The 17,593-nt window shown below is 40.7% G+C and overlaps 2 protein-coding genes across 10 annotated transcripts in view; one reads left to right on the top strand and one right to left on the bottom strand.

Annotated features, from left to right (window-relative positions):
• LOC106580625 (ATP-binding cassette sub-family A member 2) overlaps positions 1 to 11,973 on the top strand; it is a 156,124-nt gene extending 144,151 nt beyond the window's left edge. For 8 of the 9 annotated variants that reach the window (XM_014161878.2, XM_014161880.2, XM_014161879.2 and 5 more), the window contains 12 exons: positions 3,509 to 3,632; positions 3,820 to 3,952; positions 4,196 to 4,316; positions 4,519 to 4,697; positions 4,914 to 5,055; positions 5,219 to 5,353; positions 5,842 to 5,945; positions 6,171 to 6,263; positions 6,713 to 6,815; positions 7,102 to 7,239; positions 7,441 to 7,650; positions 8,953 to 11,973. In XM_014161878.2, the coding sequence (XP_014017353.1) occupies positions 3,509 to 3,632; positions 3,820 to 3,952; positions 4,196 to 4,316; positions 4,519 to 4,697; positions 4,914 to 5,055; positions 5,219 to 5,353; positions 5,842 to 5,945; positions 6,171 to 6,263; positions 6,713 to 6,815; positions 7,102 to 7,239; positions 7,441 to 7,650; positions 8,953 to 8,988 (1,518 nt within the window). In that variant the 3' untranslated portion in view covers positions 8,989 to 11,973. The remainder of the gene's footprint in view (positions 1 to 3,508; positions 3,633 to 3,819; positions 3,953 to 4,195; positions 4,317 to 4,518; positions 4,698 to 4,913; positions 5,056 to 5,218; positions 5,354 to 5,841; positions 5,946 to 6,170; positions 6,264 to 6,712; positions 6,816 to 7,101; positions 7,240 to 7,440; positions 7,651 to 8,952) is intronic. The other variant, XR_001322920.2, reaches the window with a different exon arrangement.
• Positions 11,974 to 12,462: 489 nt separating this feature from the next.
• Positions 12,463 to 14,875, bottom strand: LOC106580626 (protein PAXX). The gene is made up of 7 exons (XM_014161884.2): positions 13,997 to 14,875; positions 13,596 to 13,656; positions 13,465 to 13,514; positions 13,129 to 13,313; positions 12,916 to 12,963; positions 12,723 to 12,816; positions 12,463 to 12,549 (listed from the first exon to the last, which is right to left on the bottom strand). The coding sequence occupies exons 1-7, from the start codon at positions 14,131 to 14,133 to the stop codon at positions 12,504 to 12,506; spliced, it is 621 nt and encodes a 206-aa protein (XP_014017359.1). The 5' UTR covers positions 14,134 to 14,875; the 3' UTR covers positions 12,463 to 12,503.
• Positions 14,876 to 17,593: the final 2,718 nt, after the last annotated feature.

Raw genomic sequence — 17,593 nt, 5'->3', positions numbered from 1 at the left:
CGGCCACGCGGTGTGAAGCGTTTGTATGGCCTGTGCAGAGGGGAGAGAACAGGGATAGACAGACACATAGTTGACAAGCTACAGAAGTGTTGTTTCTTGTATTATTGTCTCTTGTGTCTTTAGAGAACTGTTTCACTTTGATATCCTTTTTCTTCTGTCCTGATTTTCTCTTTCTTTTCTTCTGTTAACTTCTTGGGGCTATGTGGGACGCTAGCGTGCCACCCGTGGTGCACCCTATCAACAGCAGGTGCATTTCAAGAGCGGCAAATTTGAAACCAAATAAATGTCAAAATTCAAATTTTTCAAACATACAACTATCTTACACCCTTTGAAAGATAAACATCTCCTTAATCTAACCACGTTGTCCGATTTCAAAAAGGTTTTACGGCGAAAGCATAAAGTTAGATTATGTTAGGAGAGTACATTGACAATAGCTGTGTGTAATGTTTTGTCAATTCAAAGACAGGCGTCACCAAAACCATAAAACCAGCTAAAATGATGCACTAACCTTTTACAATCTCCATCATATGACACTCCTAGGACATTATGTTAGACAATGCATGCATTTTTAGTTCTATCAAGTTCATATTTATATCCAAAAACAGCGTTTTACTATGGCATTGATGTTGAGGAAATCGTTTCCCTCCAATAACCGGCAGTCAAGTCAGCACCACAAATTAAATAATTAAAATTAGAAAACATTGGTAAAATATTATATTGTCATTTAAAGAATTATAGATTTACATCTCTTGAACGCAATCAACTTGCCAGATTTAAAAATAACCTTACTGGGAAATCACACTTTGCAATAATCTGAGCACTGCGCCCAGAAAAATATGCTTTGTTATACAGACAAACGGCCATGTTGGAGAGATCTAAAATCGAAAATACTATGTAAATAATCCATTACCTTTGATTCTCTTCATCAGATGTCACTTCCAGGAATCCCAGGTCCATAACGAATGTAGTTTTGTTCAAAAAAGCTCATCATTTATATCCAAAAAGCTCCGTGTTGTTAGCACATGATCTAAGCCAGCCGGACTTCTCGTCATGAACGAGGGGAAAAAATATATTGACGTTCGTTCAAACATGTCAAACGTTGTATAGCATAAATCATTAGTGCCTTTTTTAACCAGAACATGAATAATATTCAAGGTGGACGAATGCATTCTCTTTTATAACGTATTGGAACGAGGGTACCCAACATGAACTCGCGCGCCAGAGTCTAATCGGCCATCACCGTTCCATGGCTCTTGTTCGGTCAGATCTCACAGTAAAAGACTCAAAACACTTTGTAAAGGCTGGTGACATCTAGTGGAAGCAATAGGAAGTGCCAAAACATTAATCAACCCCTGTGTGTTTCAATGGCATAGGCTTAAAGGTAATTCAACACATCAGGTATCCACTTCCTGTCAGAAAATGTCTCAGGGTTTTGCTTGCCAAATGAGTTCTGTTATACTCACAGACACCATTCAAATAGTTTTAGAAACTTTAGGGTGTTTTCTATCCATATATAATAAGTATATGCATATTCTAGTTACGGGGTAGGATTAGTAACCAGATTAACCTGTTAGGGCTAGGGGGCAGCATTTGCACGTCTGGATAAAAAAAATGTACCCGATTTAATCTGGTTACTAATCCTACCCAGTAACTAGAATATGCATATACTTATTATATATGGATAGAAAACACTCTAAAGTTTCTAAAACTGTTTGAATGGTGTCTGTGAGTATAACAGAACTCATTTGGCAGGCAAAACCCTGAGACATTTTCTGACAGGAAGTGGATACCTGATGTGTTGTATTGACTTTAAACCTATCCCATTGAAAAACACAGGGGCTGAGGAATATTTTGGCACTTCCTATTGCTTCCACTAGATGTCACCAGCCTTTACAAAGTGTTTTGAGTCTTCTGGAGGGAGATCTGACCGAACAAGAGCCATGGAACGATGATGTCCCATTAGACACCTGGCGCGCGAATTCATGTTGGGTACCCTCGTTCCAATACGTTATAAAAGAGTATGCATTCGTCCACCTTGAATATTATTCATGTTCTGGTAAAAAGGCCCTAATGATTTATGCTATACAACGTTTGACATGTTTGAACGAACGTAAATATATTTTTTCCCCTCGTTCATGACGAAGTCCGGCTGGCTTAGATCATGTGCTAACAAGACGGAGATTTTTGGACATAAATGATGAGCTTTTTTGAACAAAACTACATTCGTTATGGACCTGTGATACCTGGAAGTGACATCTGATGAAGAGAATCAAAGGTAATGGATTATTTACATAGTATTTTCGATTTTAGATCTCCCCAACATGACGTCTAGTCTGTATCGCAACGCGTATTTTTCTGGGCGCAGTGCTCAGATTATTGCAAAGTGTGATTTCCCAGTAAGGTTATTTTTAAATCTGGCAAGTTGATTGCGTTCAAGAGATGTAAATCTATAATTCTTTAAATGACAATATAATATTTTACCAATGTTTTCTAATTTTAATTATTTAATTTGTGACGCTGACTTGACTGCCGGTTATTGGAGGGAAACGATTTCCTCAACATCAATGCCATAGTAAAACGCTGTTTTTGGATATAAATATGAACTTGATAGAACTAAAAATGCATGCATTGTCTAACATAATGTCCTAGGAGTGTCATCTGATGGAGATTGTAAAAGGTTAGTGCATCATTTTAGCTGGTTTTATGGTTTTGGTGACCCTGTCTTTGACTTGACAAAACATTACACACAACTCTTGTAAATGTACTGTCCTAACATACTCTAAATTTATGCTTTCGCCGTAAAACCTTTTTGAAATCGTAAAACGTGGTTAGATTAAGGAGATGTTTATCTTTCAAAGGGTGTAAAATAGTTGTATGTTTGAAAAATTTGAATTTTGACATTTATTTGGATTCAAATTTGCCGCTCTTGAAATGCACCTGCTGTTGATGGAGTGCACCACGGGTGGCACGCTAGCATCCCACCTAGCCCATAGAGGTTAAATCGGGTACGTTTTTTTATCCAGCCGTGAAAATACTGCCCCCTAGCCCCAACAGGTTAACTAGATATTCTTTGTTGTTCTTCGTTAGCTAGCTAGCTTCTTCCAAAAGAGTCCCTAGCAACTGCTTAGCAACTGGTAAACAATTCAGCTAGCTAAGATAACTACAATTTTATGAAAAATAGTTATTTTTCAAAAGCCTATCTTCTTTGTTTGTTGCTTGTTTTTTCTCCTATTCAGTCTTGCAGTTTTCTTTTGCTTTTTTCCGATGTAATTCACTCTAAAAACCATGTAAATTTCAATATTTGTAGGAGCTCATTTTTCAGCTGCTGCTGCTCAAATTGGAGTTCCGGAAAAAATATGGAATCCTCCAACCAGGATATTTGGAAAACCTAGGGATTTTAGGAAAGTGAACAGATATGTGCAACCCTACAGCAGTTCCAGCAGTATTGTTATGATTAGATCCAGTATATTTAACATGACTACCTCACACTGCTTTGGTCTCTCTGCAGGATCTGAAACTGGTGAACAGCTACCTAAAGTCCTGTTTCCTTATCTTCCCAAACTACAACCTGGGTCACGGCCTGATGGAAATGGCCTACAACGAATACATCAATGAGTACTATGCTAAAATAGGTGTGGTTATATTCTAAATGCTATTCCAAGTACCTGCAGTACATTTGATATCTGGGCTAATAATGTTCAATCTATAGCACTTTGAGACTTTGTGTTAAGCAGTTTGGGACAACTGCTGATGTAAAAAGGGCTTTATGAATAAATGTAATTGAGAAAGTTGAATCTCTCTTTATTATGTCCCTCTCAGGACAGTTTGACAAGATCAAGTCTCCATTTGAGTGGGATATTGTGACTCGAGGGCTGGTTGCCATGACAATCGAGGGCTTTGTAGGCTTCTTCATAACTATCCTGTGCCAGTACAACTTCCTCAGGAAACCCTCGTGAGTGTGTGAGTGTGTGTGTGTGTGTGTGTGTGTGTGTGTGTGTGTGTGTGTGTGTGTGTGTGTGTGTGTGTGTGTGTGTGTGTGTGTGTGTGTGTGTGTGTGTGTGTGTGTGTGTGTGTGTGTGTGTGTGTGTGTGTGTGTGTGTGTGTGTGTGATTTACACCAAAACGATCCACTGCAGTGTTCTAGTTCAATGCTGTCCCCGAGTGTGTGTTGCCACTATGTGTGTGTTTTATAACAGGAGAGTACCAGTCAGCTGCCAGCCAATAGAGGATGATGATGAGGATGTGGCCTGTGAGAGAAGGAGAGTGGTGAGAGGAGAAGCTGACAACGACATGCTGAAGATTGACAACCTCACCAAGGTCAGACAGACACAGAGATCCCCTTTATTTAACTCCAAATGGTATCCTATTCCCTATCTAGTGCACCATAGGGCCCGGTCAAAAGTGCTTCACTATATAAGAAACAGGGTGCCATTTGAGACACAGCACACTCTATTCAAGGTCAACAGAGTCTCACAAGGTGTTAATGTTATCAATGAATTCAATGCCCTGTGTCTGTCAGGTGTACAAATCGAGGAAGATGGGGCGTATCTTGGCTGTGGACCGGCTATGTTTGGGCGTGCGTCCTGGGGAGTGTTTCGGCCTCCTGGGTGTGAACGGAGCAGGAAAGACCACCACCTTCAAGATGCTGACTGGAGACGAGAGCACCACAGGAGGAGAGGCCTTCATTGGGGGGAGCAGGTACTTTACATACGCACCAGGGTTGCATCCCAAATCGCTACATGGACAGGGAGGACCTGATCGCTGCAAGACTACATGGACAGGGAGGACCTGATCCTTGATCAGCGCTCCTACTCTTAGGTGCTTTATGAATACGGGTCCAGGTACTGTTGTTGTTGTTGTTGTTGTTGTTGAGAGATTCACGAGGCTCCCTCTGTCCCTGTGTTGTGTTGTCAGTATCCTGAAGGAGCTGTTGAAGGTACAGCAGAGCATTGGCTACTGTCCTCAGTTTGACGCCCTGTTTGAAGACCTGACAGCCAGAGAGCACCTGGAGCTGTACACACGCCTCCGGGGCATCCCCTGGAAGGACGAGGAAAGGGTACGGCTACTACACGCACACGCACACGCACACACACACAAGAATGAACGCATGCACTCACGCACGCACACACACACTCCACATTACACATTTCACAGTGTGATTTTACTGAATCATTGTTGTTGAAAAGTTCCTCTATTTATTTCCTTTTGTCCTTACCCAGGTGGTCTCATGGGCCCTGGAGAAACTGGAGCTGTCCAAGTATGCAGACAAGCCCGCTGGCACATACAGCGGGGGAAACAAGCGCAAGCTGTCCACTGCCATCGCCCTCATCGGATACCCCTCTCTCGTATTCCTGGTTAGACAACCTCAGCGCCACTCATTAAAAGATGTATCACTATGTTGTGATATTCCACTCTACATATAGAAGTGGCAGGTAGCCTAGCAGTTGGACCAGTAACCGTGAAGGTTGCTAGTTCAAATCCCCGAGACGACAAAGTGAAACATTATTTGATGTGCCCTTGAGCAATGCACTTAACCCTAATGGCTCCGTGGTCACCGTTGATAATGGCAGACCCTGGCAGTGACCCCACTCTCAGAGGGTGTCTCAGGGAGAATTGGGATATGGAAAGAACATATTTCCATTTCACACATGCGTATAATACATACTTTTACATGTGTGAAATAGGACAAATATAAGCACCCACCTTATTATTATTACATAGATAGTTTATCCAATTATTCTGGTCTGGATAAGACAGGAGACACTCAGCTCTGATTGTGTCCTATTCTTTGTGGGACAGGATGTAAATAACTCAGACGCCGCTCTGTGTGATTGTCCTCCAGGATGAACCCACTACAGGGATGGATCCTAAGGCCCGCAGATTCCTCTGGAACCTCATCCTCGACATCCTCAAGACGGGACGCTCTGTGGTGCTGACATCACACAGGTGAGACACTCATTCTCATCAGACATGTACTGCATTCTATGTGTTATTATTGTGGTGTCTGGGTAATAATTGTGTATTCCCAGCCTTGCATTCACACCTGCACTAGTTTGTTTCTACCTGGTTCTGATGCTTTTGATAGAGGTGACTGTAAGTCGCTCTGGATTAGAGTGTCTGCTAAATGTCTGAAATGGGAACTGTGAAATGGGAATGTCTCTGTGTCTGCAGTATGGAGGAGTGTGAGGCTCTGTGCACCAGACTGGGCATCATGGTCAACGGCAGGTTCAAATGCCTGGGTAGCATCCAGCACCTCAAGAACAGGTCAGAAGTTCACACACACACACACACACACACACACACACACACACACACACACACACACACACACACACACACATAGCTAATGGGCATGCTCTGGCCTTTCTCTGTTGCCAGGCCAACCAGAAGTTAGAGACATATGGCATGCCAATATAGTCTGCAATCACCTCTGAATGACTTTTTTTTACTTCCTCCACCCTTTCAACTTGTTGTTTTTTTCCAGATTGTTACACATATATAATTATGTAACCTCTATTTAACTAGGCAAGTCAGTTATATGTATTCTGTGACTCCTTCTCAATTCATACTTCCTCATATCCTTTCTCCTCATCTCCTTCTCATAACCTATTGGATAAAGAAGCCAAGGAGATAGGATACAAGGAATCAAGGAAAAAGTCATTGACCCAGGGTGACTTGTCAACTCACTCTGGTTGTGTCCCTTCCTTCCACAGGTTTGGTGATGGTTACATGATCACAGTTCGTACCAAGACCAGTTCCAGTGTGAAGGAGGTGGTGAGATTCTTCAACAGGAATTTCCCTGAGGCTGTACTAAAGGTGCACATAAAATGTATATTCTAGTCATTTAGCAGATGCTCTTATCCAGACTTACAGTCAGCTCATTCAACTGAGTTTAGTTGAAAAAAACTACCACATATAACAGTAATCACAGTTATCACAGTTATCACAGTTATTACAGTTATCACAATTATTACAGTTATTACAGTTATCACAATTATTACAGTTATTACAGTTATCACAATTATTACAAGCACACTCTCACACCCGCTAGAAGCAGAATCAGTGGTTCGAAGAAAATACATTGAATTGAATCTGTTCCCAGGAGAGCCACCACACTAAGGTCCAGTTCCAGCTGAAGTCAGAGAGGATCTCCCTGGCCCAGGTCTTCAGTAAAATGGAGCAGGTGGTGGAGGTGCTGGGGATAGACGACTACTCTGTCAGCCAGACCACACTGGACAACGTGAGTTACTGTCACGCTGTGTTCAAAATAGAGAATTCGATTTTAAATCTGTGTACGCGCACACATTGATCATTGCTCCCTTTCATTTTTGTTATTTGTCTTGAGGAAGGCCTTGCAGCTGAAACATTGACGCTCAAAAGTCTCAATTATATCCCCTTGTCTGTCTGTTCATTTCTCTGTGTTCTCTCCCTCTCTATCCAGGTATTTGTGAACTTTGCGAAGAAGCAGAGCGACAACCTGGAGCAGCAGGAGAGTTCCCCCCCTGGTGGAGGCCAGTCGCCACTGCAGCGCCTGCTAACCCTGCTCAGGCCCCGGCTGGCCAACACGGAGCTCGACGCCCTGGTCAGCGAAGAACCGGAGGAACTAGAGAGTGATGACGATGAGGGCCTCATCAGCTTCGAGGAGGAGAGGGTGAGGAAGGAGAGGGAGGAAGGAAGGGGAGAGGGTGAGGAAGGAGAGGAAGGAAGGGGAGAGGGGGAGAGGAGGAGAGAGGAATAGAGGAGGGAAAGGGTGAGGGGGAGAGGAGGAGTGGAGAGGAGGAGACAGGAATAGAGGAGAGAAAGAGGAGGAAAGGGAGAGGAGGGGAGAAGGAGAGGAGGATAGGGGGAAGAAAATGTGGGCGGAGATGGTGAGAGGGGAGGAGGGAGGAGAGGATGTGGGCAGAGGGTGAGAGGGGAGGAGAGAGAGGGGGAGGAAAGAGATTAGAGGAAAGGGTAAGAGGAGAGAAAATACTTGTTGGGATGTAACGCTGCGTTCATAACCAAGTGGGAAGGTGGTAATTACCAGTTGTGAAGTCGTAAATATGAGTTGAATACATTCACGTGCTTAAAACTAATTGAGAAACACTAATTGGCTAATTGCAAAAAAGCTGCGTCAACCATAAACTAAAAGTACAGCTATCATGCTCGCAAACAAATTATTGTGCTCAAAAACCATATAAATAGATTGCTTTTAATAATAATGTTTTGTGGTTGCGTTTAACTGCCGAAAATGCTTTTATCGAGGTAATTTCCTTAATGTGTCATCAGGGTTCAGCATTTGGGAGAAGTTGGAGCTCAGGGATGATTGAAGAGTTTCCCGTTAGGAATTGGTCCTGTGTGGCTCAGTTGGTAGAGCATGGCACTTGCAACGCCAGGGTTGTGGGTTTGATTCCCACGGGGGACCAGTACGAACAAATATGAAAATATATGCACTCACTGCTGTAAGTCGCTCTGGATAAGTGTGTCTACTAAAATGTACATGTAATTACCAGTTGAAGGGCCGTTCAAATAGATTTTTCCTAGTCTAATTTATGACATGATATGAACGCAGCATAAGACAGAGAAAGTGGGATGGGATGTTGTCTACATAGACACACTTTGCATATCACACTTATCAACTTAATAAGTATGAAGTAAGTACTTAACTTAAGGTGATGTTGCAGAACTTTTGTATAATTTCAGCCTGTAGTTTTAAAAGTGGTGTTCATGAGACAAAATGGTTCCCTGTTTATTGTGTACAACGTCATCAAATTGTGTACCACGTCATCCATTTCGTATAATATGTTGCGTCCTGCAAAAAACAACTTTATTTATTTATTTTTTTTCAGATGTATTTGTATAATATGTTATGAATCCAATTCGTACAATATGTTACGAATTTGTTCTTAAGACCCTGGACTGCATTTAACTGTATTTGATCCCTTACTAACCACTTGTTGTTTCTCCATGGCAGGTGCAGCTCTCCTTTAACACAGATACACTCTGTTGAACTGTGGAAGCTCAGAGAGCCTGGACAGACAACGTGGGAGGAAGAACCTCAGAGAGGGGGTGTGATTGGACAGACAAAGTGTAAGGAGGAAAGTCATAGGGGGCATGTCTATAGAAAAATATGGGATGAGGAAATAACATGAACTAGTCAGACAGAGGAAGAGAATGTACCTGTTCATTTTTGGATTGGATGACAACCGTCTCCATCTACCCAGGGGAAAGTAAGATAAGTGTTATTTTTATCCTCTAACACCTAACAGTGACAGAGACTGAGGCATGGGACTCAGAGAATGAGATGCAGTGGGACAGAGAAGAGAATGGCAGAGAAGTGAAGTGAGCCTCTCAAAGCTGTCACAGAGTCATCGGCCATGGTTAAAGCCTGAAGTGTCCAAGAAACAAGGCCCCTGTCATCATGGGAAACATACTGCTACAGTGAGAAAGCTTGTATTTTAATGGAGATATGTTGTTATAGGAATGTCTATATGTACTTATTTTTGAGAATGTATTGAAAAATGGGAACACTGAAAACCAGTGTGGTTTGTCTAGTAAGGACTAAAATCACAAGGCTTGATTTGGTATTTGGCCTTCGCTAGTAGGTTGGCTTCATTCAATGCTGATGATGTCAGAAAATAACATATCATTGCTTCTGATATGACCACCTTACTGAGTTGAATCTTTCATCAGTTGTTTGAAGCAGTGAATTAGTCGTTCATCATTGGTCAAATGTGTTCTGTCCCTGCCAAAGTACAAGGTTATATCCTTAATGACACCCTATTCCCTATATAGTGCACTACTTTTGACCAGGACCCCATAAGGTTCTGTTCAAAAGTAGTGCATTATGTACTGAAGGGAATAGGGTGCTATGGGTCCTGGTACAAAGTAGTGCACTATATAGGATGTAGGGTACCATTTGGGACACATCCCCAGTGTTCCTATTCAACCAGAGATGATGCCCCCCCTTTAAAAAAAGAATGGACCTGCCTTGAGAGCATGCTGTGATGAAACCAGTCAAACCAGTGTTGTGTCATACATAAACAGTATATACAAAGATGTATTTTAGATATTGAAATGTATATGGGACAGATGTGGGATCTGTGATTGATTTGGCAATAATGGTTTATAGAGGGAAGTAAATGACCTTTGGAAAAAGCGCCAAGTTTTGACATGAGTCCTGAATCGTTGGCCTTTTATTTGAAATCACTTTATTAGACGAATTGAGTAACAGAGGAACGCTACACTACATGTCCTGTTTTAAGAGAATGCCTCTACTTGTTGATACTGAAGGTGCCTCCTTAATCTCAAGCCTCTTCATTTGGACAGTGGACACTATATTTTTGTCTCGTCATGACAAATAGAGCACTTTCTACTGAATGCTTTATTTTGTGCTTCTACAAATCATAATGATTTGGATTCTTTCAAGAAGCTCACATTTTGGACACTGTAACATTTTGGACACTGTAATAATGTAGTTAACAGTGAAGGTTATCCTCAAGATCATTGAAGTTATTAAAAACCGTGAAAATAACTTAATAATAACTCTCTCATGTAATAATTAAGGTCACATGCAAGATGTACAATAACAAGCATACACTACTGCACTACTATCACTGTGAGACAAAGAAGTTGAACTTTCAGATCATTGTTTAGTTTGAACTTTAATGGATTTTTTTGATTTTCAAGATGCTTTAAAGGCAGTTGGCTTACTGTACGTATCTTTTGGAAGTTGGAGCACATTTAAAGATCACCCGCACCACACCATTAATAAAGGGAAAGGTTTATGTTATTGAATAGTATGTTGGCATGTGATTTGAACTGGATATTTTCATGGAGTGTTTGTGTTGTGAAGAGCCAGTTGTAATATATCGTTATTCTTCTCAGAGGACACTTCATTTATTTCATGGACTAATTCAACATAATTTAACATATGTTTTGGTGATTTCTTAATGTGGGACCTACTTGGACTTATTTGCTAATTTTCCTTGACTGTGGTGGGGTTGTTATCCTTTTACTATTAAGTAGAGGAAACAGACTGTTGTAATTAGTTTTCATCAGAATGTAAAGTAGGTTAAATGTTTTACTGAAGTCCAGGAAATATGAGAACAAGAAACAATGCCTGTTTTTGAGATGTGTTAAGTAATGCTATCTGTATATGTTTATGTATATGTTATGTATCTGAAAAGCAGTAAGGAAAGATGTATTGAACTTGAAACAAACTTGTGTCCTTTAACTCAGACTGAATGATGACCGTGATGCTCTACTTTAACTAGAGTTCTGTGACCTCAAAAGGAACATCAATGTGATTTAGGCCCATTTTGGATAATTGGATCTATTAAACTTCTGTTGCCACCCAATGCATCTCTGAATACTTGTAAGATCAAAGTATTTGAAGTTTTCCCTGAGCAAAGCTTGACTTTTTTTTTAAAAGAGCAACATTTAGGATACTTGCACTTTCTCTTCAGCGCAGAATTCACTACATAAATGTATCTGGGGTAAAACTATTTAACACTGAAGTTATTTTGACACCAGCAAATATGAGAGATAGGTGCAATTCTACATGGTTTCAAATACTGTATACTATGGGATGGAAATAATTATTCAGTCAATCTAGTGAACACTCAGCTTTGCTCTAAAGCTGAATGCTTTGGAGTTTATCCAGGCAGTGTATTGTACGTGTGCATATGAATATAAATATATATTTATATGTTATGAAAATATGTCAGTTGACATTATTCTGTTGTAAAGCATCTGTTCATGTTGTTCTCGTGTTATTTTTTTGACTTAAAGTAACATCTGGTCTTGTTCCTGATTATAATGGTGTTTCTGTACTCTGTGCTTCACGTTTGGTGATCTGGATTTTTAAACAGTCCTTTCTATCGTTTTGTTCATAAATTCAATTACGGTATACTTGCTACCTTGAAAACATTAGGTATTTGGACCAAATAATTTACCGTATATGCACTTTGCTTACAATAAAGTCATGAGAATACTAGTGTGATATATGAATTTCATTTGAGGAGTTTTGACTGACATTATTCAACAGTTCCCCCCGCGCCATTACAATAATAGTTAGAGGCTCTTCGTCTAGATATCTAAAACTGCACAAGGAGATGTTTTTTTTTTTAAATGAATGTTTATTACAGGAGTCAAGATTAAAATACATTTAAAAACCATGTTTCAAGTTTTCACACAGTGATTGAGGTAATGATCATCATGGTTGTTTTCCAAATGTTCACCTGATTCCATAATTAGTGCACTACTTTTGACCTGGGCCCATATGGTCAGAAGTAGAGCACTATATAGAGAATAGTGTCATTTGGGACACACCTTGAGTCCTTAAAAAGCAGATTATGTCATCATGTAGACAGCATAAAATAGGTTGATTTTAAAATGACGTTGCAGCTGTATGGCGTAGTGTCGGTGGAATAAAATAACATTCATGCACTAAATTGTTATATGCAGCAGAAATGTGATAGTGATGATGGAAGGCAACTGTGGTCATTTCTCTTTAGCAAATCATCATTGATCATCTTCATCAAATGCCACCCCGGTTGCTGGACGCTTTCTGGAAAAAGGACAGAAAAACAACAGTTAATTTGTCTCTTTGCAAATGGACCCACAGATGCATGGGAGAATGTAACAACTAATATATTCCCTATGTAGTGCACTACTTTTGACCAGGGCCCATGCAATATGAAGGGCCATGGGTGCCCTTTAGGGGTCAGACAAGTACAGCACCTTCTTGTTCCTGGGTTGATAAGAGAATCTCCTGGAAGACGCTTCTTGACTGCCAGAGTTTGGCCACTCTGCGGCTGTCTCCTTGGCTCAAAATCTGAAAGAGCAAGATTACCATTTACTTACACCTTTATAGCTATGAGGACGAGCTATGGTCTTATTGTGATGTAACAAGACAAAATAAAACACAGCACACCTGTATTGCGTTTGTGTGGACTCTTTCCAGGACTGAATGGGGCTGGGCCTGCTAGACAGAAACAACACAGCAGAGAACGCTGAGTAAGGAGTGCTGGTGTTGGATCAAAGCGTACACATGCAACTATCAAGTTCTTGAACTTCCCTAGATCACAGTCAGTATGATAAGAAGAGAACTCTGTATGCTAAATGAGGGCTCCGTCCCAAACCTTACTTGTATGGTCTAAACGAGTCAGACTGTCTGCCATTCTAAACAGCAGCTCTCTCAGTTTCTCTTTGGCCTCAGGCTGTTTCAGTCTGGACATAGTCACACTCAGGTCCCCTGGACTGGTGCCTACACAGAGCACTGCACAGCTGTCCTGCATTGATACAGACACACTCCCACTGCCACATGCAGACCTGGGAGAAGATACGGGAGGAATACAAGTAAATGTTTAAGTATTATAAAGACATGGAATGTATAAATGTGTCCAAAAACGTCAATGATCTTGTAAGGATCTCAAGGAGTACATGAGGTCCTTGGATTAAAATAAGATGGGGAAAAACATACCTAATTTTCAAGATATAATCCTCTGTTGACTTCAAGGCAAACTTCTGTCTCTGAAAATAATAGTGAGTGTCATTTTGTTATCAAATAATGAAAGGAAATTCGACTTGGTTTGGTTAAGTAAGTATACTTACAAACTGGTTCAATGTCTCATCAGTGAAATCTGTGCTCCACACATCAGAGGCATTTGTCAAACTGGGACAGGAAAACAAGCAAATTATGTTAGCCGTCATGTCACAACAACAACATCTCTAACTATCATGTATATTTATTTATCTTACAGGTGGCAATCTTCTAACAATCTTCCGTTGGCACCACTAGTGGCCGCTTTTACACTTGTTGTTAGCCACTAACTAAAACACATCAGCACGACCTACTCACCCAAGTCGATGAGATATGTAAAAGTAATGTTAGTTTGCTAGCTACATGCCAATGACTAGCTAGCAATTTAGGACAGTTCTATGTTAACTAGCTAGTTATCGTTGTTAGAAAAGCATGGTTAGATATACGGAAATGACTAGCTATTAACACCCACCCAACATTGAACATATCCGAATCTTTATGCGTGTAGCATATGAATTTACACTGGTCATTTTTATCTACCACGGTGCAGTAAGACATTTGGGCCAACGGTCGATTTCCATCCATGTTTTGCGTTGGTGTAGGCAGCATGATATGATGTCCAGGAAACCTCCACTGTGCGTGAGTGGTTGCTAGTGCTAGTCCACGTCTCTGTAACACGGTTCGCTGCTGAATGTGGAGCCAGTCAGTGAAGTAGGAGTATCAATCAGGAAGTGTTTGGAGCCGAGCAGCTGCTTCACGTGTATGTTACTTCTTATCTTGTTCTTTTTCAGAATATATGTTGATCTGTAAACAAAGATACCGTATTGTAGTTAGAACTGTGTAGCTAGCTACATGTTCATCTAGACTCTAGCCTAGGAATGTAATTATGATAATATTGATTGTTTTGCTAAATATCTGCGCTAGCTTGCTATCTTGTCGTTGCATGTCTCAACCAGCAGGTAAATAGCTAGCTAGTAAGAACTATTATTTAATCCAATCCTATGTTACCCATGTTCATGTTATTGATGGTGGCTTTGATATTTAGCCTTTGTATAATAATTGTTGACACTGTATATTTCCATATTTGACAGGTGCAGTGGTCCAGTAATATGCATAAGATCTTGCTATGGCTTGGAAGTCAAGGACCCGCAGTCTTCAGGTGTTCGACACAGAGTTGAGTGGTACTCCATTCCACAACATACTGGCATGTGGAACATATCTACAGAAGGGACCAGATGGGGTAAAACCGTAGATAGGCTGGACAATAGAACGAGACAAAATTCACCCAAGGCTGAAAACGGCAAAATAACGTTGGCTGAGCTGAAACACAAGCGCGAGCCCATAGCACATGAATGGAACCGACTGGAGTGATGCTTACATTTCTATTTCGCCTAAATGGCACACATTTTTTTTATCCATTTTTATTTTACCACTACAATCTGTTCTTCGGACGAAACTGAAGAAAAAAAACAACTCGTGTAGAAAGTAAACATCCTCACCTCGATGTTGTTAACTGTGCTTATGTCCGCGTAATGAGAACTTCTGACTATTTCTGGTCTATGACAACCGAGCTCACTGCACAGACTTACATAAATACAAAGAGGAGACTCTCCTGATTAAAATGGTGTCCGACTTGAATAAAATCCAAATATACACATTGCGAAACAGACATACCTATATTTCCCCTATAGGAAACAATGGGATGACCTCAGAGTTCCATGAGTTATTTTTTGTTGTTGTTTACATTTAACTAGCAGCAACATGGGCAGGTCTTATTCCCAACAACAGGGAAGCAGGCATTGTGACGTAGAACAATTGGCTGGGAATAGAACGTCCAGAAGGTGAGTTTGTGCCAAGGTGCTCAATAGAACCAATAGGAGCTGGCAGGGTGAAAAATGCCCTAAAATAAGGCCTGTTTTTTTTTTTTTCGTGATTACTTCAAAACTACGACCAGCAAATGGGAAATATTAACTCGTTTTCATCAGAAAAAAGCATTATTAAAAATGTCATGGGTCCAGCCTACCGTTGACCAGGGCTCTCCAACCCTGTTCCTGGAGAGCTGTAGGTTTTCACTCCAACCACAGTTGTAACTAACCTGATTCATCATACCATCCAGCTAATTATTATAATCAATTGCGCTAGGGGGGTATTCCAGAAAGATAGTTTAACAAATTCAGGATTCACTGAACATATCTGGCTTTCCTTAACCAGATGAGGGAGTCTAGGATTTCTTGGTTCCAGATTGGCTGCTTCTCGTTTAAGTAATTAGGCTAACCAATGAGCAGATTGGTTGATCTGACAACTGGCGCATGTATGCAACGTTCAAAAAGGTCCTCGTGTCAATGACAGAAAACATTTCAGATATTGAGTCAACAGACAATAGTCCACAACATGAAATAATTGTAACAATGAATATGTTAACACATTTACCCCCAAAAAAGTAATACAGTAGCAAAAGCCAGAGAGGCAGCCTGGCAGAAAATTGCAAACAGAATAAATGTTCAAGTGAAGTGAATTTATAGACTGCTTTTCATGACAACACGGGCAACAATGTGTTCTATGTTTAGTTTTAACACCAATGACCTTTGGAAAATCTGCGGGATGAATTAGGCTATTTATAATTTTTTTTATCATGTTGCCTAGTCTTATTAATTAATTAATTAGTAAAACATTGCTGGCAGTCAACTCACCACAACCTACTGTACCTGCAATTCTGTAAACATCCTCCTTGATTATATGACAGGTTGAGGGCCAGGGAATGCAACACCCAAAGAAGGGCACTGAGTTCATCCACCTCTGGCCTGCTCGCCTCCCTACCTCTGCGGAAGCACAGTTCCCGCTCAGCCCAGTCAAAACTGTTCGCTGCTCTGGCACCCCAATGGTGGAACAAGCTCCCTCACGAAGCCAGGACAGCGGAGTCGATTACCACCTTCCGGAGACACCTGAAACCCCACCTCTTTAAGGAATACCTGGGATAGGATAAAGTAATCCTTCTACCCACCCCCTAAAAAGATATAGATGTACTATTGTAAAGTGGTTGTTCCACTGGATATCATAAGGTGAATGCACCAATTTGTAAGTCGCTCTGGATAAGAGCGTCTGCTAAATGACGTAAATGTAAACAAAGGCATAGAAAAATTGTATTCAATGCGAAGCATACTTTTCTTTTGGCTCCACACACAGTTGCCTTTCCAAATCGTTCAGCATTGGCAACATTGTACAGGAAACTAGTAATACACAGAGTTTGTAGGCCTATAGGAGTCAAATCAAGCTTTATTTATACAGCACATTTCAGACATGGAATGCAACACAATGTGCTTGACAGGAGAAACAAATAAATAACAATGAAAATAAAAGCTGAAATATTTACTACACAACAAACATAAGATAAAAATACAAAAGAATTACAAACTGAATGACTAAAAAGCACCCTAAGGAAAAGCAAAGCTAAAAATGTATTTTAATATCTCCATTAAATATGTCCACAGTTTTGGAAGAAGAAGCAAAACCCTGTTGGGTTACATTGGCTATGTAGGGGTTGAGTAAGTTGGACATTTTACATGTGCTGAAAAACTATAACGTTCCAAAATAATATTTTCTGAATGACCTAAAGGATCTATTCAAGGTCAAATAATTCCTTCCATTTATAATGCACGGCCAACAATGCAGGCTCTGATGTCAATTGGATTTCCCGCAAAGAGACGTGACGGACAAGAATCTTATTGGAGGAGAAGCCTTGTCTTATTCACCAGGACAGGCTAAGATCAAGTGAACCTAGTTGGTAACAGGTTTGCTTCAGAGCATTCATTGCTATGGTTGTTAATCAGACTATACGTCGAGCTCTCTGGAACTGGAGTTTGCTAAAATGTTGATTTGACAGATCTCGCTAACTCATTAATCCGTCTTCCTGGAATACCCCTCAGGAACAGGGTTGGAGAGCCCTGCTGTAGACACTAATACTAGACAGACAATCAAAAACCGAGATACGACTGTATACACTAAGATGTATGTCACTGACTGTAAATCAGAAAGTTGTTACTTATCATACCTGTTGAGACACTGGCCTGGT

Source organism: Salmo salar, chromosome ssa20 (assembly GCF_905237065.1).
Source record: "Salmo salar chromosome ssa20, Ssal_v3.1, whole genome shotgun sequence".
Lineage (NCBI taxonomy): Eukaryota > Metazoa > Chordata > Actinopteri > Salmoniformes > Salmonidae > Salmo > Salmo salar.
The sequence above is the reverse complement of the archived record's forward strand: the minus strand, read 5'-3'. Positions and strand labels throughout refer to the sequence as shown.

What these genes read in the sequence shown, in the direction of transcription:
- LOC106580626 (XM_014161884.2), bottom strand. Translation starts at nt 14,133, where the DNA reads ATGCTGCCTACACCAACGCAAAACATGGATGGAAATCGACCGTTGGCC. An exon ending in ATGAGACATTGAACCAGTTT is followed by an intron (nt 13,515 to 13,595) that starts GTAAGTATACTT and finishes TATTATTTTCAG; the next exon opens with AGACAGAAGTTTGCCTTGAA. An exon ending in GACTCGTTTAGACCATACAA is followed by an intron (nt 12,964 to 13,128) that starts GTAAGGTTTGGG and finishes TCTGTCTAGCAG; the next exon opens with GCCCAGCCCCATTCAGTCCT.